A 23776-nucleotide genomic window follows, 5' to 3' on the forward strand; every position below is an offset into this window, starting at 1 on the left:
TCTGTCTTCATTGTTTATTTCATCTTTTTGTACAATAATTGCGTATGTATGGAATTTTCTCAGACTTGGACAAAATATTATGTCCGTATGTATGAATTTCAGAATGCTTTGATGGTTTGTTTCATATGATTGGTACTTCTCTACCTGCCTACAAAGCCAGTTCTCTAGGATGGAGGGAGAAGAGGTTTTGTCAAACCTAATGAACTAATTCCCATTTTGTGTACACTACAGCTAAGCAAAGGAGATGTAATCAGGCCTCACCAAAGCCCTGGAAATGAAGTCTTTCCTGTAATCCATCGACAATATATTTATTTCTTTTCAAGTAAAGAAAATAAAGAAACATTTATGACAAATCCCATCAAATATATTCGTCAGCCAAAACCTAAACCGGCTGCACCAGTTAAGATTGCAATTGTGGGACCTCCAAAATCTGGAAAGACTACAGGTATGGGCCAGTTATCTGTACAGCAAAATCTTATTTAATGAACTGAAGCTGTATCTGTGATTACTATTGAAAAATCATAAACCATTAATATTGTTGGTCTTCCTGCTCTTCTTACTGGGCATAAATTCCTTTAGTTACATTCTCTAGCGTCTCCTTTGATAGTCAGATACTCCCCATTCCCCAGTCTGTTTCCAAATTCCTAGATTAAAAAAGCCCCAAGATTTCCATCTTTCTCTCCTCTCTCTCCTCCATGACTCTGTCAATCCACTTCTCTGCCTTTTACTGGAGGAGGAGAAAATTCATCTTGTACCATATGATTATATTTTAATGATTGTAATAGGATGTTAGAAAAAGAAGAGACAGGTTCAAATTATATTTAGGAGGAAATTTTAACCCTATTTCCCATTTTCTGAATAAGTGATCTTACTGCTGGGCTGTTCTGTAAAAGGGACAGCAGTGGCAGCATATTTTCTAAGACATTTTATAATAATATTGACTATTGCTCCTGAGATTTGTGCTGACTTGAACAGTGTAAGTGCATTGGTTGTGCTATGTGCACATGCACAGTCTGGGCCCTACAGGGGCCTTAGCAGGGTAAAGTACACACTTACCAAGATTATGCAGTGGAAATGACCAGGGAAATGAGCTGAGCAGTTAGCTTCTGAGACTAAGGACATACTTCAATAGGCTGCCAGGTTGTGATGTTGCTTATGTTAAAAGTGGTGAGTTGAAATCAAAATGCTTTGCAGTTACCGAGAAGCTTGCCAGTGTGTATGGATTGCTGCGCCTGTGCATGGGAGATGCCATACGGCTGGTGATAGACAGCCAGCCAGAGACTGACTTGGCACTTAAGATAAAGGAGCACCTTCACAAAGGACTGACTGTACCTGATGAACTGGCCATCCAGGCTCTAGATGTGGCTCTGCTAAACCCCATGTGTAGCATCGCTGGGTAAGAGTCTCGTCTGCATTTGGGGGGTTCCTTCAAGACATGCCAGTCCCTTCATAGGCATGGGTTCCCATGTTATCACTGTAAAACAATTTCAATAAAACACATCACTGGTTTCTGCATTAAGAAAATAATCTGTAAAAAAGAGGTCCTTCACACTACTCTGGGAAATGAAACTAAAGCATAATTTTCTGCAACTTTCAAGTAAGTGTATTCCAGTCAATCCAGTAATATGCTTTTTGAAGGTTACCTTTTTTTCAGTCAATAAGCCAATACTTTCTACTGTCCTTTGAGAACTACCATTTTGTCTCTCTTATACCAACTCCAGAACCAACTTGGACACATTGGATTCCCTTTGATCATGCAGACTGGTTCAGTATTCACGTTTTTTTCTGGTTTTGTTAACAACCAGTTATGAAGGAGGAATTGAAACCAGTGAGTTTTTCCACCTCGTTCATATGTGATCCTGATTTCCTAGGCTCTTTCTCTGTCACTGAAACACCTTCAAAACTAGGCAGACTTTACGATCATGATTTCATGACATTCAACTCTTCTCCCCAAAAAGAATTGCTACAGGGAAAGGCAATTCTGGAATAATCTCTGAAAACTATTTGAGCTTGAGATAGAATTCTTTCAACTTTTCTTTTATGTTAAATATTGGAATATTGTTTCAGTATATTTTGTTCCATGTTTCTGTTCACATATTTTGCCTAATATGTGAAAAGCATTTCTTCTTCAATATGATTTTAAAAATTCTTCAAGTACAGTAGTAAATCATTTTACTTACCACTTTGAAAACTGCTCCTTCCAATCCATGTGGAGATTTCTCATAATTAAAATGATGTTTCTGAATGATTGATGTGTCAAAATTTTAAAATCCACCATTTTTTAAGTCACAGCCCTCCACTTACCTGTTGCCCTTTATGCATTTCCTTTTCCCTTTACTATTTTATATTCTACCTACTTGATTTTTTTAATCTGATTTAAATTCTTAGGAGTGAAGATTGCATCTATCAAGTCAGAGCAGTGATAACTTCATGGCATGGGTGCAGACTTTGTCTTTATGGAGAATGTACTAGGAATATACACAGTCTTACTGGTTGACTAGAAACTCACGTTTTAGGAAAACTTTTTCTGTTCCTGTTTGTATGCAGAGTTGTAATTGATGGATATCCTCTAACAAGAAAACAAGTAAACCTCTTGGAATCAGTGAAGATAATTCCAGTGAAAATCTTTGAATTAGAAATGGATACAAAGGAAGTGTTCAGAAGAGCACTGTTGGATAAGGAAAGCACAAACAGGTAGTGACGCTCTCTGATAAAAATACTGTTTTTCTACAGGATATGGTAATTTCTCTAATTATGTGCCTCAGTGCTGTACCCAGAGAGGCTGTATCTAAGCTGGAGCATTACTCAGCTGTCTCTGAACTCCACACATGAAAAGACGGGGGAACTAGTCCCTCTGTGTGCTAATGCTTTTTTGATTTCCACAGACCAGAAATGGAGACGTCAGGTATCTGTGGCATGCTCTGGCCACATCCCTCGATTTGTGACGGAGATCACAAATGTGCAGTGCTGTTCACCCACTGCCGAGTTAAACTGCTTTAATGAGACTGTATGCCAGAAATGTTACCAGTTCTCTCTGCTGCTGAAGTTTATGTTGCAATTTAATTCAATTATTATCATTGTAAGAGAAACTGATACTTCATCTAATAAGCTGTCTTTTAAGTCTTAATTATAGTTCTTTTTAAAATATGGAAATAATGCATAGTTTAGTAACATACAGAATTCATGAGTTACTCATCTAAACCTTTCAATTCAGCTCACTCCCCTTTGTTTTTCTGAGGAGGTAAATACTCTGTTTAAAGAGCTGCTGGTTGTTGTTGAGGAAGAACAGTAAGCAGAGAATGAAAAAGAACAGAACATTCACCTTAAAATTAAATTGTATAAGAACCTGGTTCTCATTAGATGAAGTGTTTCTAAGAAGTTCCAGATAGCTTGGAGCATTATTGCATATCTCTTTCATTTTGTCTCTTTCTTTTTATCAAATAATCAGTACAATGCTAAATTGTTTACCGAGAGACTAAAGAGAATTTGCATTGCAAAAAAATTAAATTAATGATGACTTTTTGAAAGTATTTACTTTAAACTTCATTTTAACTTTAAACTAATTACATTTCATAGGCTTAAATACAAATCAAATGTGCAATATCAGGGTGCCATTTAATAGTATATCTGTCGTGTGTGTCAGTTAATATGTGCTGATACATTCCCAATCCTTTACAAAATAATTTTTGAGTTGTATTTGAGACATAAGTAGAAAAGGTTTTGTTCTTTGTTTCTGAACATGGCTATCTAATCATAAGTATGCTCCTTTTCACATGTACTTGGTAATATTCTTAATATGAAATTTGTACTTGTACAGTGTCAAGCAAGCAGAATTCTGTAAAAAGAACTTAAAATGAACTCTAGAATTTACACTTGAAATTCAATGAAATTATCTAATCTTCAGATGTAAATGAGTGTTATTTTTCATTGTCCTCAGCCCTCCCTATCCTGAACATGACAGCTCACAGATTCTAGCCATTAAAAATTCCTGCTATAAACAGCACATTGATGCAATTAGGACTTACTATATGAAGGAGCGTCAGAACTGGTGTGTGATTGATGCTGTTCAGAGCAAGTGGAAGATCTGGAACAAAGTTACGGAGGAAGTTCAAGTGGTTGTTAAACAAATACAGATATACCTGGAAAGAATAAGAGAAGGTAAAAGAAAAACAAACTTTCCCAGAGTAATATGGGCATTCCCATTACATTCCCATTGTAATGTTGTAATATGGGCATTTCAACTTTCTTTGGATGAAGCTAATTCTTGGGCACGTACATACCCTCAAATTCTTCAATCTCATCTGCAGAGATCTGGAAGAGATCTCTTGAGCAAAGTAAAGACAAAACCAACTACTGAGTAGTCTGGGGCCATCCTCCAAACAACAGAGTAACAGAAATATGCTGGAAGAAGTCAGAGTCTGTGGTAGATTCTGCAACACTGGGGGATAAACCACAAAGGCTGTCCCAGAGTATCCAAGGGGAACTATGACTTGCAACTTCACTTTAGTGTTAGTAGAGTAAGAGGATAGGAGAGGGAAGATGTTAATTAAAAGTTCAGACTTAAGCTTAAATATGCCATCTGAGTTAATTTCTGTGCTTTGGGAAGAAAACCACTTTAGTCTAAAATGACACAGTTCCCCCTTGACCTTTTGTATGTCAGCATTGGTCAGGATTAAATATACCTTCTAAACATGTCTGTACTATTGAACTAGAATTCCTCTGAAGGGCAAACAGGCTTCCTTATCTTATATCCATCTTTTGGTTTTAACTTTTACAGCTCTGTGGCTGCAACCAGAGCCATAATCAAACATATTAAAATACATTTAACTTTTTCATGTCAAGCTTGAAAAGTACAATTTTTAAATAGTTTGGGTTTGAGATGACATTCAAGATTTTGAATATATTTCAGATAGACTGTAGCATTTGCAAGACGTGGATGAATAAAGGGGGGGCTTTCATCACACCTTGTACTCTTTTTCACTAATGTAATGAAATAAAATAATAGCTGAAATGTTCCTTAGTAACACAGAGTACAACAATAAATCATAAATAAAACCATCCCAGGGAAAGTAGACTAATAAGTTGAGCATGCACAATAGCCTACATCATTAATAATCATTATATTTCTTACCTGCTACAAAAATGTCATTAAAATTTATTGGTAAAATGAGTTACAATTTCATTTTATTATCAGTCTATTAAAAATTGCTATTTTAGTTCTCATTATTTCATATCACTTTCAAATTATGAATTACCTTCTAAACTGTAACATTTCTGAGTAGAATTGTTTGATGTTTATACGTCTTTCATAAACAAAACATTATCATTAATTGCTTTTATTAACAGGAAAAGCTGCCAGCATTGCTGATTTATGTATCACTTCCAAAGAGCTGCAGGAGCGGCTGGGGGAGTTTGGCCAATACTGTCCCGTCAGCCTTGCAGAGAAGGGTGAATTGGTCGACTGCTCTGTAACCTCCTCACTGCAGTTTGCTGCGGAATTTGAAGGGCGCTATTACAAAATGGCTTCACAGGAAGAACTGGATGTAAGTGTCAAAAAGCACGTCAGGAGAGGATCATGGCAAGGGGGAACATTGTTGTTTAGATTCTTTAATTCCATACAGAAATAAGTAATATGCAAGTAATATGAATTAGACCGCTCTTCTTAGTATTCAGGCTTTTGTTCTGTTTACTTCTGCTATCAAACATCTAGGCAGACAAAATGCAGCACAGAGTCCATTAAACCAAAGCTCCTCTTACAACTTGTCACAGATCAAACGTTAGTTTTGAACCACTAATTTCCTCCTTTCTCCACCTGTTTTAGGGAGACTGAGTGTAGAGAGTGGCTAATGATAGCAATGGACATTGATGGATGGTGGGTGGACAGTGATGACTTCAACTGAGAGTGGTTTGGAAAAGAAATTACTTATCCAAGAGCAGCAGCAGTGCCAACACACTGTTGCGTTGTAGAAGAACTATCTAAACTGTGTGAGCCAGCCTTCTGTAGTTTGACTAACAGTCTTACAGTGCTTCTTTCATTATAAAAATGTTTCCTTTTCCACAGAAATTCTTGCTCACACCAGAGATTTATGTGTCATCACTGGCACCTCATCCTCTCCCACCCCCCCATATGCTACCAAAGAAACTGACTGTGGCAGAAATGAAGGCCTCATTCCCTCTAAGGGCTGAAATGCAGGGATACTGTCCAGTCACTTACCTAGATGGAAAACAGAGGTAGGTCACTGGAGTTTTCATAATCTGAATTACAGACTATGTCTCCCATATTAACACATTAATGAGAAAACACTTTCAAAATACTTTTCAATAGTGTTCAGGGTTTGGACAGGAAGCGATTACAATTCTCTATATTGTGCCTGTGGCTTTGGAAATCAATATAAAATCACCTTTTAAAACTTATACGGCTAGAGGTTCTACAAGGATCTGTATTGGCTTGCTCTCTTTCATGACAAAGATGGACAGAATTCTCTCTATCATAAGCCTTCAGTGGTTCAAAGAAATCTCATAACATCCTAGTAGATGCAAACCAAGCTATTATGATTTTTGTAAGAGATCCATAAAGCTCCAGTATAAAGTTCCACTGATTTCCTCAGTGTGCAAGAATTTCTCATCGGAATAGAACCGTACTAGCCAATTCTATGCTATCCCTTCTTAATCTCCTAAACAACCATTTAAATGAAGTAGCTCTAAGGAAGCACTGTAAAAGTTCCTTAATAAGCAAATTTTGAGGCAGAGGCTTTCTCAGATTTTGAGCCTTGTAACTGTCAGTCATGTAGTGGAAAGTTGGATGATCCAGTTGCTACTTTTTTGGTGTTTCTATACTTGTTAATAATCAGAAGGCTCCCAATAGCTCGTGAATTTACACCGCACAAATTATGTTTTACATTTCCTGGGAATGAATAGATGTTCTTGCTCCATTTCTTCAGATATGAAGCCTTGGTGCCTGGCAATATGGAGTATGCAGCAAAATATCAAGATAAAGTATACATTTTTGAAAGTGAAGAAAAACTTCAGAAGTTTATGAGGTGAATATACCAATTGCATTTTAATCTTCAATCATGTCACAGTTTATACATGTTAGAAGTGCTTACTTTTTATCTGGTTAGGTTACCAGAGAAGTACTGGAATCTGAAGCTTCCCCATAAACTCCCTCCAAAAAAGGAGCCAATGCTACTAACTGCACTTCCTTTGGCTGGATACCTTGAACAGGCCAGTTTTTGCTTTTCTATTTTAAAACATGATTTTGTGATGTATAGTATGTCCTACTCAGTCTACTTAATTTTTAATGCAATATGAGTCTTATGTTTATCAATAGGATTATATTAAATTGAAAATTTAATATACTTAAAATTAAGAGGAATTTTTAAAGCTTTAAAATAATAGATATTTGTAGCTTTAAGGGAAAAAATACAAGTAAGTCCATCAGAGGGGGATAATAAACTGCAGTATTAAATGATGGATTTTATTACTTAGTTTTTTATGATATCATGTAAGATTACATTTTTGTTTGATTTTTAACACTAGAATAGACACAAGCTTATCTGGAATCATCTAAGGATAGTTTGTTACATTTTGACACATGAATAAATAAAAAATGATTCATGGTCACTGCCCTGCCTATTTTATACTATTTGTTATCTTCTACTCTTTACCAGCTTAGGATGTCATCCTATATTGTTAGGTCTGCATGACAACAGGATAAGGCTTTGAATATTTTTTTTTTCAAGATTTCTGTAATGATCTTCTAAAACTGTTTTCTTCCTTTAGGGAGTAGCAACTTCTCTAATAAAAGCTCTGCATGAAGTAGGCAGCCTTAAGCCAAAATTTCCATTCCTAAGTGTAAAAGAAACTGCTCTGCTGTTTGTCTCCTTCCATTTAAAAGGTAGTGTATAAAATAATATGCTATAAAAATAGGTAAATATAAAAATTATATAAATAATCTGATACAACATTTATAGCTAATTGGTGTCGTTTTCTTATGTCGAACATGGAAAAACACTATTATATACTGATCTAAGTTTCTTGGAAATGTGCAAGGACCAGGGAGGAAAATAAGGTTAACAGAATAGGTAGACAGGTAAGTGATCTCTCACAAATCACGAGACTTTAATAATGCTTTATCACCAACAACCTGATGGCCTTGAAAACATTTCTAACAGGAATTGTTGGAGTTTTTAAACAGGAAGTAAAATGATACATTTCAAGTGGTACTGCATTTTAAACTAGTCATAGACAACCGGAATTGTCTTAAAAATTGACTTATATTACTGTATCAAAAGGCTGCTGAAATACTATCTGAGGCATAGTTTAGGTGCCTGAATGCTTGCCTTTTTTCAACGGCATCATGTGGCCAAATAAAACTTAGTAAGAAACCTTGCCTTGCAGATACCCTGAAGACAACATTATGATTTTTAAGTTTTTAGCAGAGAAATGAAATAGTATTTATCAGTCTGTTTATTTGTGAAATTATCTGGGAAGATCTCAATATTAATGTGATTCAGAGTAATGTGTTGATTATTTTTGACTTCTTAATTTAATCGATAGTCGAAATGACCTTACTTTTCCGTAACAAAGATAAACAGTCCAAAATTAAAAATTAGGTGTTTCTGCTCAGCCCACAAGATAAGGATAAAGTAAAACTTCTCACGGAGCTACGAGAGGTTAGGACTACTCCTGCACTGAGGAAAGTTGCTCTAGTTTTATCTTCCATGTTCATAGTTGCTGTTTTTTAGAATTTTGGGGTTTTTTTTAATCCAAGATACGAGTTACAGATAGTAATCTTTAATAGTTTACAATCAGCTTAAATGGTACCAGCTTTCTCGATTTCAACATCCTTGTTTGCAGCTCTGCTGTAGCTTTGGTCTGGTTTCCAGTACTGCTGGAGATTTCTGGAGCAAGACTGACATTTCTTTCAACCCACCAGTTTTGTCTTAGAGAAGTCAACCTGTTCAGTGGGTGTACTTTACCTTGTCTTTTGTATTTTACATTTTTGCTTATTCTTTTAGATAATACCAATCTTTATTATTTGTTAAAAGTTCTTCACATCCAGTGTTTCCTCATGCAGTTTCCAGAGTCCTCCAGAATTTTCTTGAACTATCACAGATTTTTTTACTAGCATAGCTTTGTTAAGGAAAACCAGTCAACAGGGTAGGCACATGGTAAATGTGCATAAATGTACAGTTCTTAAGATGCCATACTGCATTTATCCTAGTAGTTTGTTCCATCCACAAAGGCTGTTTTCATCCTATTGTTAGAACAGCTTTGCTAACGCAACAATGCTGCCTCTAGGAAACGCTTTGGTCAAATATTGCAACATTAAATCATTATTAGCACTGCATGATTAATCAGAAAGGTTATGCAAGTGCACAAATCTCTTCTCCTCATGCAGTGCTGAACAGTTTGACCACAGGAATCCAGGAAAACAAGTTATCTTCTTCTAACACCAGGTAGAACTGCTTCCAACTTTAAGATACAGCATTCCTGTACACTGACGAGTTGCCTGAACACAAAGAAGAACATCTTTACTGTGCAGGTGACTGTGCACTGAACAGGTTGCTCAGGGAGGCTGTGGAGTCTCCCTCACTGGAGATACTCAAGAACCTCCTGGATACAATCCTGTGCCGTGTGCTCTAGGATGACCCTACTTGAGCAGGGAGGTTGGACCAGAGGACTCATTGTGGTACCTCCCAGCCTGACCCATTCTGTGATTGTTCCAAATATTGCATTGTTTATTATTGTGCATCTCTTCAGAGTAGTCGTGCCATCCTTGATCAAAATTTGATCAAAGTGCTTCACTTTGTGGTCCCCTGGAAATTTATTTCATCCTATTTCTGTCTAAAGTAAGACTTTCTTATCTTTAACTTATGTCACTTTCTAATCTCATATTAATATAGGGGACAAGAAACAGTGGTTTAGTTGCTCCTTCAGCTTTTCTCACAACAACATTGGATTGCTTTCAGTATCTGAGAAAGTACAGGTGGTCAACCATAAACACAGAGAGATTTACTTCTGAGAAAAGTGTTAAACCATACATCACTAGAGTGATGGAGTGCCCTTCAAGCTTGACTCCTGGAAGAGCTCTACGTGCAGCTATGCTTGAAAAATCTCTCAGAAGCTGTTAAATGCAGCTGTCTGCAATTTAAAGCTAGTGGGCTGAAGCATCTCATAGCATAGTTCTTCATGTTGTCCAGTTTTTATAATGAGATATGAAGTAGTTTCCACAGGAAAAAATTGGTTATGATTTTGCTGTCACTTCTTCCCCTTTCCTGCAGGGTAACAATTAAAATAATAGTGTACTCTGAAGATTGGCACTCAATACTAATGTAAAATAGGGCTTAGGGCAGAGAGAAACCCTCCCTCCTCTACACTGTTGGTCAGCTCTTCACTTTTTATGGGCAAAGCATTTAGGTCATAGAACAGCTGTGCCAAGGACACAGTGGCCTGATGCCAGCAACACCAGACCTGGGCTATCCCCAGGCTGCTCCACTTCAGGGTATCTGCTACACTACCCAAATTTGTCATTGCCTGGAGTTTCACCAGCACCTCACGCCCTGAGGAATGGGAAATTGACAGCAGCTGAACATGTTTGTTGTGTCTTTGTTTACAAAAGCCTGATCTTTCCAAGTATCCTTACCCTTTGGAGTCAGGAACTTTCTGAAACACCAGTCTTGATCTTTTGGTTTGGCACCAATGGGCACAGCACACGGAAGGTTTATCTGTACCACAAGTAACATCATCAGGGGTAGACTTGGTCCCTTTGAAAATTCTGTAATGTAATTCCACAAAGTTGACAGGGGACACTAACATGCTGTTTAACTTCTTGCAGCATACAACCCCCGGAGCTCAGAGCCAGTGCGACAAATGTACAAGAGGAAGCTGGAGCAGTTCTTGGAGCACTGCCAGCTCATACCCTACCTGGGGACTGCCATGGCAGGCCCATACCAGGAGCCAAGAGATCGGCCCCTTGGCCTTGACGACAAGGTGCAGACCTTCTTTTCCCTGAAAGACACGCGTCCCAGTTTTGTGTAGTGTGGGCCGTTTTCCCCCTCCAATTTCCATGGATTAACATGTGGAGCGTTGCCATGAGCCACCAGCATGGCTGCAACATGGCCCATGAATGTCACACCTTCTCGGACCAGTTTCTTAATCACAAAATCTTAGAAATAAAATCTTTTGTCTGAAGTTGAAAGATATTCAGCTATTAGAGAGCATCCAAAGGAAGGCTGAAAAGATGGTGAAGGGCCTTGAGGGGAAGCCATATGGAGAGTGACTGAGGTCTCTTGGCTTTCTCAGCCTGGAGGAGACTGAGGGGAGATGTCATCGCAGTCTACAGCTTCCTCATGAGGGAAAGTGGAGAGGTAGACACTGATCTCTCTGGTGACCAGTGACACGACCAGTGACACGACCAGTGACAGGGAATGGCCTGTAGTTGTGTCAGGAGAGATTAGATATTAGGAAAAGGTTCTTCACCCACGGGGTGGTTGGGCACTGGAACAGGCTCCCCAGGGAAGTGGCCACAGCACCAAGGCTGACAGAGTTCAAGAAGCCTTTGGACAACGCTCTCAGGCACATGGTGTGATCCCTGCAGCTGTCCTGCGCAGGGCCGGGAGCTGGAAGCGGACGACCCCCGCATGTCCCTTCCAGCTCAGGCCGCTCTGTGATTCCGCGACTCCAAGTCCCGCCTCGTGTATCGCTCATTGCGGCAGCGCACGCGCGACTCCAGCCCCGGCCCGGCCCCGCCCGTGCCGGAAGTGCGGCGGCGGAGCGGCGGGGCTGGCGGCGGAGCCGGGAGTGCGGGGCGGGTACCGGGTGAGTGCCGGGCAGGGCGGGCGGCGGCGGCGGCGCTGGGGGAGCGGGCCCGCGGCTCTCGGGGGGCAGCGCCCGCTCCTTGCTCCGGCCCCGTAGAGGGACGAGCGGCCTTCCCCGGGGGGCGGCCCGAACCTGCGGAGCGAGTCACGGAGCGAGTCTCGGGGCTCACACGGGCGCGGGAGGCGGCGCTTGCGGTGCCGCCAGTGCCCTCCCGGCCCCGCTCCCGCCGAGGCTGTTCGGGCTGTTCCCGCTCGGTGTCCTTGGCCGTGCCGGTGTTGGGACCCATCCCTGGGCCGTGCGCTGCGCCCCGGGGTCACTCCCGGGAGCTCCGGAGCCCTTCCACGGCTGGAGCGGGGCCTCCCGCTTGTGCACAGCCTCACTCTAAAATTGTTAGGGCTTTTTAGGAAAGGCAGGCGGGTGTTTGGGATTTTGCGGTCAGAATACTAATGGTGTCACCTCCTGATTAAACGCCAAAGTCTTTGATGTGATCGAAAGCCACAAAACACCCACTGTCCCGTCTAAGACGTGTGGGTGTCAGGGGATGCCTGCAGGCAGGGTTGGCAGCAGGTCCTCGGGAGTTCTTGGAATGCACGGGAAGGCAGAGTTGGATCACACCTGCAGCTGTGCCTTCAGGTGTCCCAGCAACAAACGTCAGGCTCACATCCTCCAGAAATTAAAGCTCCCAGATAAAACAATTTGACTCCACCATGAACTGTTTGGTAGATGATTTGGGCAAAAGAATCACTTTTTCACCACCGCAGTAGCATTTAGGTATCATCTGTAGGTAGTGTTATGTTGATTCATGCAGTATTTGTTCAGGTGATTGAAACTACTGCATTCACTAAATACAAATATGCAAATTTTTTTGTGTTTGATATGACACTTGTATAAATTAAGATGGCAGGTACCTAATCTGTTTTATCTTTGGCTCAGCTGAGCCTTGTAAATTGGGCATTTGGGGCACATCTCTTCCATAATAATATTTGGTGGACTCTTCAGAAGTTTTTGGATTTTTTTTGTTTGTTATTAATTTTTCAAATTTACAATTCTTAGCAAGTCAAATTGATGGTTAATAATTACCATAATCAACCCTATTTTAGACAGAGTGCTTTAAAGTGGTGTTGTTTTTCTGCTTTTATTGCCTACCTCCATAGGCTGAAGCTTAGTAGGTAGAGTGTTATGAAAAAGAAACTTTTAGAATTGTATAAGTGGGTAAAAGAAGTCATGAAGTTCTGCCATACTGATACCAGTGAAGTTTTATCATCAATTACAGGATTTCATAGCCTTTTCCCTGAATAATCTGCAATGACGAAACTGCAGTTGACCTTTTTTGTTCCCAGTGTGGTGGGTTGACACTGAGTGGATGCCAGGTGCCCACCAAAGCCACTCCATCACTCCCATCCTGAGCTGGACCAGGGACAGAGAATATAATAAAAAGCTCATGGGTCAAGACAGGGACAGGGAGAGTTGAGTCAGCAATTACCATCACAGGCAAAACACACTTGACTTGGGGAAATCAGTTTATTGAATGAAATCAATGAAATCAGAGCAGCATAATGAAAAATAAAACCAAATCTTAAAACAGGTGGTCACCTCACTCCTCCCTTCTTTCCAGGCTTAGCTTTACTCATACTTTTCTCTGCCTTATCCCCCTTCAGTGGTGCAAGGGGATGGGGAATGGGGACTACAGTCAGTTCATCACACATTGTCTCTGCCACTGCTTCCTCTGCAGTGAGAGGACTCCTCACAATGCTTCCTCTGCTCCAGCATGGGGTCCTTCCCACAGGAGACAGTCCTCCACAAACTTCTACAAAGTGAGTCCTTCCCACAGGCTACAGTTCTTCACAAACTGCTCCAGTGTGGATCCCTTCCAGGGATGCAATCCTTCAGGAACAGGCTGCTCCAGCGTGGGTCCCCCACGAGGTCACAAGTCCTGCCAGAAAATTTGTTCCAGTGTGGGCTTCTCTCTCTAAAGGACTACAAGTCCTGCCAGGAGCCTGCTCCAGCAAGGCTTCCCAAATGGTCCCAAATGCTTTGGGCATCCACCTGCTCTGGCATGGGGTTTTCCATGGGCTGCAGCGGGACAGTCTGCTTCACCATGGTCTGCACCACGGGCTGCAGGGGAACCTCTGCTCCAGCGCCTGGAACACCTCCTCTCCCTCCTTCACTGACCTTGGTGTCTGCAAGGCTGTTTCTCACTCCTCTCTTTAGCTCAGTTGTGGAGGTATTTTTCACCCTTCTTAAATCTGTTATCCCAGAGGCATTACCACTGTTTCTGATGAGCTCAGCCTTGGCCAGCGGCTGGTCCGTCCTGGATCCAGATGGTGGTGTCTCTGTAGGACATGGAGGAAGCTTCTAATAGCTCCTAACAGAAGCCACCCCTGTAGATGCCCCACTAACAAAATTTTGCCATGTAAACCCAGTACTCTACTAAGGAGCCATGAACAAACAATTCTTTTTGTCCGATTATTTTAGTTAGGAAAGGAGATTTCAGAACAGGTCGCAATTTTTTAAGATAATACAGAGTTCTCAGTACATCAGAGATAAACAAATGATAGGCAGTGATTCTGATCAAAGAAACTATCTGTAGCCATTCCATGGGATTTAAAAGCACTTTTTGAAGAAAATCTGTGTCAGCAATACTGTTTATCTTTCAGAAGTTCAGAGGATTCAGAATTGCTTCAGAAACTCTTAAACTCTGTTACTGGTAAAGCAGATGATATTTGGTGTCTTATAATTCAGATCGCTAAAATAATTATTTCTTAAAATTATTCTGTTTTTGTAGGCACCTCCTTTATATTTGTAATTAAAATGGCAAAAGCAACTCCTGATGGTTCTGAAAAACTGGTCATCATCCACTCCAAAGGTCACAAAGATACTATTCTAGCTAATTTTGAAGAACAGAGGAAAAAGGATTTTCTTTGCGACATTACTTTGATAGTGGAGAATGTGCAATTCAGAGCCCATAAGGCCTTGCTGGCTGCCAGCAGTGAATACTTCTCAATGATGTTTGTAAATGAGGGTGAAATAGGACAGTCAGTTTACATGTTGGAGGGAATGGTTGCAGACATCTTTGGAGTTCTGCTAGAATTTATCTACACTGGTTGCCTCTGTGCCAGTGAGAAAAGCACAGAACAGATCCTGGCTACTGCACAGCTGCTGAAAGTGACTGACTTGGTATGGGTCTGTACAGACTACCTGGCCAGCTGTAGCCCAGGTAATGCGTTGCCAGCTTCAGCAAACAGTGAATCCTCTGTAGCTGTTGTTGCAAGTGACAACAAAAATGAAGATCCACCAAAGCGAAAACGAGGGCGACCGAGGAAAATCAAGGTTGTCCAAGAAGAAGAAGAATCAGGAGCAAATTCTGCCGAAGATGTGCAGCTGAGAGAGAACAACTCCATGCAAAATAAGCAAAATTTTGTGAAAAAAGACACTGCAGCAGAAGAAGCAGTCGCTGGTGAACAGGCTCCAGTGAGGAAAGATGATGGAGAAGAAACTGAACCTGCTCGTGGCTCAGAGGCTGCTGTTGATCTGTCAGCTGAGAAAGATGAAAACTATGATCCCAAATCTGAAGGAATACAGAGTACTCAGAGCCGTTACAGCAAACGTAGAATAAGGAGATCAATCAAACTAAAGGATTATAAACTTCTCGGGGATGAGGATGAAAAAGGACTGGCAAAGAGAACCGAGGGAAAAAGAAGACGTGTAGGTTCTGAAGCTCGCTGTAAAGACTGTGGCAAAGTATTTAAGTATAATCACTTCTTAGCTATACACCAACGAAGTCATACAGGTAGGCATTAAAAGACTGCTGGTTTTGGATTAGGGTTTAGTGATGGTGCTAAATGCGAGCAAGTAGTTGAAATGTTGGCTGTTTTCTAGAGCAAGAGCTATCCAAGATAGCATGCTGATCCAAATTCTGGTGTGTCTCCTGTGTTCGCTGTTTTATTCTTGCCAGCAGATCTCAGGGTCTTTATGTCTCATCTTGACTGCAGTTTAGTTAATAATTTTGCTGTTTAAAGACTGAATTATACGGCAATAGTTAAAGAATTATTGTTATGTGAAGCTTGTCTCAATTCTTCTCACCGCTACTCAGGAGTAATTTTTTTGTAGCTACTACATTGCAATGCATCTCACTGGCAGCTTAGAATATCGAGTGAGAAATAATGCATCTATACCTAAAAATGTCATCTTTTGCTTTCAGGAGAGCGCCCTTTTAAGTGCAGTGAGTGTGGCAAAGGCTTTTCCCAGAAGCATTCTCTTCAGGTCCATGAGCGGATGCACACTGGGGAACGGCCATACACGTGCACTGTCTGCAGTAAGGCTCTGACAACAAAGCATTCTCTTCTGGAGCATATGAGCCTACATACAGGTAAATAGTTCAAGGCAAATGTAGCCTCTCTGCTCCAAGATTTTGCCTTTCTGAAAAAAAGGTATTTCTGCTCTGTCTCGTGTGTGCTGGCTTATGTATTTATTTATTTTCTTACTCTTGCTTTGGACGTGGCTTACTTTTTAATAAGTGATTTTTTTTGCAGGGCAGAAGGCTTTCACGTGCGATCAGTGTGGGAAATACTTCAGCCAAAAGAGACAGCTCAAGAGCCACTATCGAGTACACACAGGTATAACAAATTTGGGTTGAGGAGCTGGCTTACAGTACATGCTGATTTGTCTTCCCAAAGATTGACTAAGGCTGAAAGTTCTTCCTCAGTGATGTATTAAGTGTCTGATGTGTCACATCTTGATACAACAGTGGATAGAGTGAAAAAAGATAAAACGGTGTGTAGTAAATGGAATGTGTAAAAAAATAGTTCATTGAGAAGGGCTCTTACAATGATTAAAAATTAGTAATGCTGTATTTGACATACAACTGTATTATTTTAGCCCTGCTGTCCATGTTACATCAAAGCTAGGAATTGTATAAATAATTGTGTCCGCTGCCTGGTGTGCAAATTGCCTTGGACTAGTAATGGCAAACAAGCTTTAGGAAGTGTTGTACTCACTTCTGGAGCAGGTTGGAGATTAAGTTACACACACAGGAAGTGGTGGAGAAGATCAGAATTTACAAAGCTCCAAGAGAAGATGTGTTTGGGCAGGAGCAGGTGTCAGTCCTCTCTTTTCCGATGGTAATATTTAATAGAGAAACAGGAGTGTGACAGTTAAGATAGGGAGGAGGCAGTGAAAAAAGCCTTTTGTTTTATCTCTATATTATATCAAAGTGGTTATTTTACAGGAAAGTGCTTTAACAAAGATCACTGAAGAGATACAGGGGATGACTTATGCACTGACACTTTTTTTATTATTGCGACAAGGCCGTTCACTGCCGGAATGTAACCAGTGTCGTCGCAAATTCATGGACGCAGCTCAGTTAAAGAAACATCTAAGAACACATACAGGTAATGTTGTTCCTTGTCTTTTGTGGGTTTTGTGGTTTGTTTTTTCTTGAAGTTACATAGACAAAACAATATTAGGCAAATGACAATTGTCTCTGTGGAACTTCTGCTCTACTTGTACATAATGAAGCCTGTATTGCTAATGAAGAGATTTGATGTCAAGAATGCAGGAGCAAAAAAAAGCTTGGTTTGCAGCAGCAGAAGCAGTGCCTATTACAGGAAGAGGGATTATCCCCCATTTTTACAAAGCCTGCTGCAGAAATGCCAGTTAGCTCTTCTACGATAAAATCCTAGACCAGGAATTCAGTTTGTCAGGAGAGCTGCATCCAGCATCTATGGGACTTTCATTGAGCTAATTAGTAACAGAAAGTGTGTGTTCTAATGAGTTGGGCACCCCTGTCTGTGAGGGATGGGTGCTTATGGAAAGGGCTGTGACCAGAAAAATAATTATTTCCATTTACCTTTTTATTGCACTGTAATAAACCAGATATTGAGAGGAGGTGGGCTGGGAGGGAGTATGTCAGAGGGTGTTTTAAAAGTTTTAGAGGGCACGGTGGTAGTGAATGACTGGAGAACAGATCTACCCTCTTGTAATAACAAGGCATAAACTTATTAAAATAGTTTTCTTTGAAGGGTAAGTCCATAAGGTGATGTGTGAATAATTTTGTCTTTTAAAATAACTGTAAATGGTGGCAGTTGTTTCCTCCCGAAATCAAATTATTCTTTCGCATGTTGTCTGCAGTTGTAATACATAACTCAGTCTCGAGCATACTATTGACACACACACCAGTTTTGTAGCTGAAGATGTTAAAGCTCTCTAAATGTAGTGGGAAATGAATTTGGTGTGGGAAATGAGAAGAGGAAGCATACTTGCAAAGGAAGTTGCAAAAATAGATGAAGCTGAATTCTAGCAGAAACTGGCTTGCAATATATTTTGCTTCCAGAAAAGATACCAGTATTAATTACGCAGAAATAATCATTGATCTGTCTCATCTCAGAAGCAAAAAAGTAAAATTCCAAAGCATTTTGGGTACAGGTATTAAAATTGATATGACTGTTCTGCTTTGGCAGCAGTTTGGTAACACTGTCATAATAATACAGTCTCCCTGGGAAGTTACTCCTGTTTTCAGTAATAGGCTGGGACTAGATGACTAGAGGTCCCTTCTGACAAATGTTTCTTGTTATCTCATCCTTCATCCCTGCCCTCCAAAGCAATATGAAGGCAGGTAAGCATTGCAGTTCTATGCTAAATGTGAAGCTTCCTTGGAAACTGGCTGCTGTCAAATCCCTGGGTTTAGTGTGCTTTGATGGTGTGAATTAACGCAGTGGTGATCTGGATTCTCATGTGTGGTGTCTTAAAGAACCTCAACACAATCCCAGAGATTTGTTATGGTGTGAATTAGGATTTGCTTTGGTTGGGTAGTATCTGTTTATGAACCTTCTTATAAGTTAATTTGGTCTTTCTGCTTCTACTCAATTAGACACAAAAATTCCAAATGTAGTAAAAAAAACCCAAAACAAATAAACAAATAAAAAAAACCCAAACAAACTCACAGTTTATTCAACCCGTGATAATTTAATTTTTTTCCAGCTGGTGTTCCCAGAATATTGTAGGCCCAGTGTGATGGAGCCTTAGAGAAAGCCAGCCAACTTGTTAAGATAATGGATTCACTTTCTAGCTGTGGAAATTCAGGCTTACTTATCTGCATGGTGCTGCATGTGATCCTAGCATTAATGCCTACTGGTTCAGGGCCATCCTTTTTCGAAACATTTTTGTTCTATGTGGAACACCCTCTTCTGTGTCATAGGTACAGCTTTTGGTTGCACTGAGGGCTTGGATCACCTAATTCTTTATCTTCAAAGGGGAGAAATGCCAGAGGTGTACGTTTAAAATACTATACCCTCATTTTGAGTAAATGAATTAATTCAGCTTTGGATATCTGTCCTGACCCATGTCAGAAATGTGAGGAACTGTCAGTGCTCACTTGATACTGTGTATGGTAAAATATAAAATGTTTTTAATATATTGATGAGAAGTGCTATATTAAAAGTGACGTTACATTTCTTTTTGATAGGTGAGAAGCCCTTCACTTGTGAGATTTGTGGCAAATCATTTACAGCTAAAAGTTCACTTCAGACTCACATTAGAATTCACAGGTAGAGTATGTCTAATTTTCATTACATTCTTTAAAAATGTAACTTCTAATCTGATAACCTGTGTGTAGTGCTTGTTCAGTTATAGAATGGTCAGGACTTCATTGCATTTTGGGTGGATGGGTAAAGACTAAAATTTTTGCTTAATCTATACAAGGAAATAAGTGGTAATGGAAAGTACTGAACTGCTAAATACTCGTGTGCCAAGACATTGTAAGAGTCTCCTTTGGTGTTTTGAGTCTGTTCATTGACAAGTTACTTACTGCTGCATTATTTATGTGAAAATTTTACTGTGAATTTTTGTGCAACAGCAGAACAGTAGGCATGGTGTAACAAGGTTATTGGAGCATTGTCCTGGTACTCTGTAATCTGTCATGTCTCATTAATAGCATTAGTTGTCTTTTACCCTTGTCAGTGTGATGCATTGCATAAAGGCATGTTAGATTTCAAATCTTTGGGGAACTGTTGTATAAGAAAACATTTCCAGTAAAATTTCTTGCTGCCTGAGTCTGCAAGTTAGGATTTGGAGCACACCACTTTGTTTTAAAGCCCACTCTGTTAGTAAATGTCCTTAAAATAGTCAGTGCTTAGAGTTGTGCGAAGCTGTTGCATTCTTGGCAAGGTCTAGCAGCACGAAGCTTGTACCTCTGGGGTTATGACGTGAAGGCAGATACCTCTGTAGCTCTTGAGTATATACTGATCGAAGAGTTGTACAGTTTGTGAAGTCAAGTAGAAATAATCAGGAAGCCAAATGGAGAACATTTTTAATGTCACTATTCTTAAGAGCTTATGATTTTAGCAAAACAAGGTAATCTTTTAAGTATTTCATTATAGAACAAGCTGCAGAAAGCAGCACTAAGTGAATATTTTAATGAGATCAGATTGTCTTCTTTTGCAGAGGAGAAAAGCCATATTCTTGTGGTATATGCGGAAAATCCTTCTCTGATTCCAGTGCTAAGAGAAGACACTGTATCTTACACACAGGCAAGAAGCCTTTCTCCTGTCCAGAATGTAGTTTGCAGTTTGCTCGTCTGGACAACCTGAAGTCTCATTTGAAAATTCATAGCAAGGAAAAGCAGTTTCAGGAAGCCAGTGCTGCCCGGAGCACCAACACTCACCCAGAAGTGAGAAACATACTCCAGCTGCAGCAGTACCAACTTGCCACCTCTGGAGGGCAGGAAATTCAACTGCTGGTTACAGATGCAGTGCACAACATCAACTTCATGCCTAGCCATAATCAAGGCATTAGTATTGTGACTGCAGAAGATGCCCCAAACATGACAACAGAGCAGGCTGCAAACCTCACGCTGCTTGCGCAGCCACCACAGCAGCTGCAAAACTTGTTGCTTTCAGCTCAGCAGGAGCAAGCACAACAAATCCAAAGTATCAATATGATTGCAAACCAAATAGAGGCTGCCCAACCTGAACAAATGCATGTAATCACTCTTTCCAAGGAAGCACTAGAACACCTCCATGCTCATCAGGGACAAAATGAACAAATCCACTTAGCAGGATCTTCACATCCAGCTCAACGTGTGCAGCTGGCTCAGGAATCAAGTCAGCAGCCTCACTCTAGCCACGATACGGTTTCTTCCCATCAAATCAGTGAAGAACAGAATCAAAGTGTACATGTTTCTGAATCCCATCAGCAGTCTCTGTCAGTAAATGGGTCATCTTGTGAGCATCCTATCCAAGGACAGGCTTTCTGAAACGCTTATTTGCCATCAGACAGCTAGGCCATAGCATACTTCTCATCCAGGCAGGGATTACATGTATCATTCTTATTTTTCTGCAGTGTAATCTATCTGAGGATGCATTTCTTGGTGATTTTAGATGGGTGACTCAGTTTTCTTAACCTTATTTATTTTAGATTTTTTTCATTTTTCCACATTGGTATTTCTTTACCACTTAGTCCATACCTCACAAATGATTAATGTGGGGTTTTGTGCCTGATACCCATCCATGCCTACTGAGGAGATATTTGGCTCCTTATTTCCATTTCTCTGTGACTCTCCAGAGAAGTGCACCTTGCTGGTAGAAGAACAGTGTTTAAGACATCTGTGGGTCAGAAAGTACCACTGACAAAGTTGACATTACTTGAGCTGCTGTTAAGCTTAAGATAACCAGTACTTTTTGCAAAGCTAACACCATATGTCTTACGTTTAATGAGCTTTCTCTTTGCAGGTTTCTATGTGATCATTCCCTGAAGTGCATTATGATTTACTGGCTACCAAATTAATTTGGTTTGGGTTGAAACTGTTGCAGCCTTTAACTGGCCCTGGCTTTTCCCTTCTGTTCACTGTGTGCTGTACAAGTTTTGCTCCTCAGAAATGCTTAAGCCATTGCATTTGAATAGTGGCAGTGGGTTGTGGTGGTTACACTGGAGAATTGAAAAGCCCTAATTCTGCTCTATTAGTTCTGCCACCCACTCTCTGTGTGACTGTGGGCAAAGTAGTTGACCTCTGTGCCTTATTTCATCATCTAGTAAGTGGGGATAGTGTTCACACACTCTGCCAAGCACTTTGAAGAGCTCTTGATGTTGAAGGCACTGTCTATAGAAGTGCAAAATTCTCTTCCTGACAGGATTCTGTCTAAGCTTAGGAGCCAGTGTGTATTTTAAAGTGTTATTTTTTGTACTTTTGAGAGAAAAATGTAATTGTACTTTATAATATATGTTAAGACTGGTAATTGTTTATGTGAGGACTTAAACAATGAAGAGCATCACTTCAGAGCTTAATAAGCTACATAAATGGGGCACATCACTTAAAGTTGTACAGCTATTTTGTTGACTAAATTAAATGTGTACAGATGGTTTTCAATGACTGGCTGATAACAAAAAAGATTTGACATCTTAATAAAATGCCTTGCCAAAATACATGCTTTGTGTTTCCAAGTTTGGCTACTGGTAACATCTCACATAGTGGACTGGTGTGTTAAAATCCAGATAAAATGCCGCTATTGCTTAAAACAACATGCTCAATTTTCACTTCAGTATTAAAATACTTGTGATTTACATTGATGTTTTATGTTGTTAACAAATGAAAAATCTAAAAATTAAGGTGAATATAAAAGCAAAATTATCCAAATTTTGGATAATATTCCTTGTTCCAAGTCCAAACTACTTGGCCAGCTCCTGACTGCATGCTGCAGAACTTTGGGTATCTTCATTTTTTCAAAGTACTAGATCACTTTTATGATAAAGGATAGTCAGTGAGAACAAATAAATAAATAAATAAATAAATAAAACTATCCCAAAACAGAACTCTATTTCCTCTCAGAATGGAGAAATAAAATTTGTATACTTCCTGCTACCAAAGGAAACCAGCATATTCTGCAGTCCTACTTGAGAAGCTTGAAGTCTTGATGCTGTAAGAACACATTACTAAATACATTAAAGCCTTTATAACATCTGTGAAAATCTCACTGATTAATTGTATAAGTTTACAGTACGTATTCTGTCAGTTTCATCCTAATAAGTTCTGGTTTTATCTAAACCACTGTACAGTGCAGCCAGAACACTGTCAGGTCATAAGTTTACAGGAGCTTGCACTGAATTCATTCTCTGCCGTATATTTATGAATCCTGAAATGCTTAAAAACCCGTTACAAGCTAAATTCTAAGACTACCAGTAAAGTAACTGTTCAGTTGTTTCCTTTTTTTTGAACTTTATTTTGTTCATTCTGCAGTTATCCTTGCAGGATTCAGTTCAATGCTACAGTTACGCACCAGACACTGAAGTTTTGTGTTTGGAATTTTATGCATTTCTGTAAATTGCCAGTGAAGAAACGAGCATCTGTGAATAGAAGATCAGTGACTAATCTTGCACCCTGCATTGCTTAAGCTGTCGGCACATATTGTAACTTGCACTCGAGAAGCTGGCAAGGCTTCTCATATCACAAACATTGCTTTTTGGACACCATTTGCTTCCTTTCTAGTGAATGCATTTCTGTTAAAGCTGAAAAAGAATCCTTTTTCTGTGTGTATGTTTTTAAGGCTATGGCTGAAGCCTACGATTGCTTTGCATTTGAAAGGAAACCCCTTCAGCTTTGTTTTTCAGTCCAGCTGCTACTGAGAACGATTTAGGAGAAAAAAGGCATCCCTTAAAAACTAAGTTTCAAAGCAGCTCTCTAAATATCTTTACTCCTTAGCCAGTAAACACCTTAACTTCTCCTTTTCTCATATAGACTAATCTTAAGAAATCCATCTTGCTGCTTAGTATGTGAAAATGATATTAGGGGTTTAGACATAAATGCAGGACGGTAAGAGGACTACAGAGAGATCCATTTTTTTGAGCAATTAACACCATTATGTGTCTTCTGCTGCATGTGTAAGCTGCCCAGTGTAGCTGAACTCTAAGACGATTTTACTTTTTTTTTTTTTTTTTCAAATGCAAATTTACCACATTTTGGCTT

General features: G+C 39.9%; 2 protein-coding genes across 11 annotated transcripts in view; both read left to right on the top strand.

Annotated features, from left to right (window-relative positions):
• The window catches only part of AK9 (adenylate kinase 9), a 58430-nt gene extending 47227 nt beyond the window's left edge, over window positions 1-11203 (top strand). For 4 of the 5 annotated variants that reach the window (XM_032681353.1, XM_032681356.1, XM_032681354.1 and 1 more), the window contains 10 exons: window positions 232-445; window positions 1195-1396; window positions 2548-2694; window positions 3938-4158; window positions 5347-5543; window positions 6062-6231; window positions 6942-7040; window positions 7122-7224; window positions 7783-7897; window positions 10841-11203. In XM_032681353.1, the coding sequence (XP_032537244.1) occupies window positions 232-445; window positions 1195-1396; window positions 2548-2694; window positions 3938-4158; window positions 5347-5543; window positions 6062-6231; window positions 6942-7040; window positions 7122-7224; window positions 7783-7897; window positions 10841-11043 (1671 nt within the window). In that variant the 3' untranslated portion in view covers window positions 11044-11203. Of the gene's footprint in view, window positions 1-231; window positions 446-1194; window positions 1397-2547; window positions 2695-3937; window positions 4159-5346; window positions 5544-6061; window positions 6232-6941; window positions 7041-7121; window positions 7225-7782; window positions 7898-10840 lie in introns of those variants that run through there. The other variant, XM_032681358.1, reaches the window with a different exon arrangement.
• ZBTB24 (zinc finger and BTB domain containing 24) lies at window positions 10902-22239 on the top strand. 6 transcript variants are annotated; one of them, XM_032681361.1, is made up of 7 exons: window positions 10902-10995; window positions 14609-15613; window positions 16025-16192; window positions 16356-16439; window positions 17130-17213; window positions 19286-19367; window positions 20263-22239. In XM_032681361.1, the coding sequence occupies exons 2-7, from the start codon at window positions 14635-14637 to the stop codon at window positions 21071-21073; spliced, it is 2208 nt and encodes a 735-aa protein (XP_032537252.1). In that variant the 5' UTR covers window positions 10902-10995; window positions 14609-14634; the 3' UTR covers window positions 21074-22239. The 6 variants fall into 6 exon arrangements, 5 of the variants coding, with proteins under 5 accessions (XP_032537252.1, XP_032537250.1, XP_032537253.1 ...); XM_032681359.1 differs by lacking the exon at window positions 10902-10995 and adding an exon at window positions 11774-11801; XM_032681360.1 differs by lacking the exon at window positions 10902-10995 and adding an exon at window positions 11787-11823.
• Window positions 22240-23776: the final 1537 nt, after the last annotated feature.

This window comes from Chiroxiphia lanceolata, chromosome 3 (genome assembly GCF_009829145.1).
Source record: "Chiroxiphia lanceolata isolate bChiLan1 chromosome 3, bChiLan1.pri, whole genome shotgun sequence".
Lineage (NCBI taxonomy): Eukaryota > Metazoa > Chordata > Aves > Passeriformes > Pipridae > Chiroxiphia > Chiroxiphia lanceolata.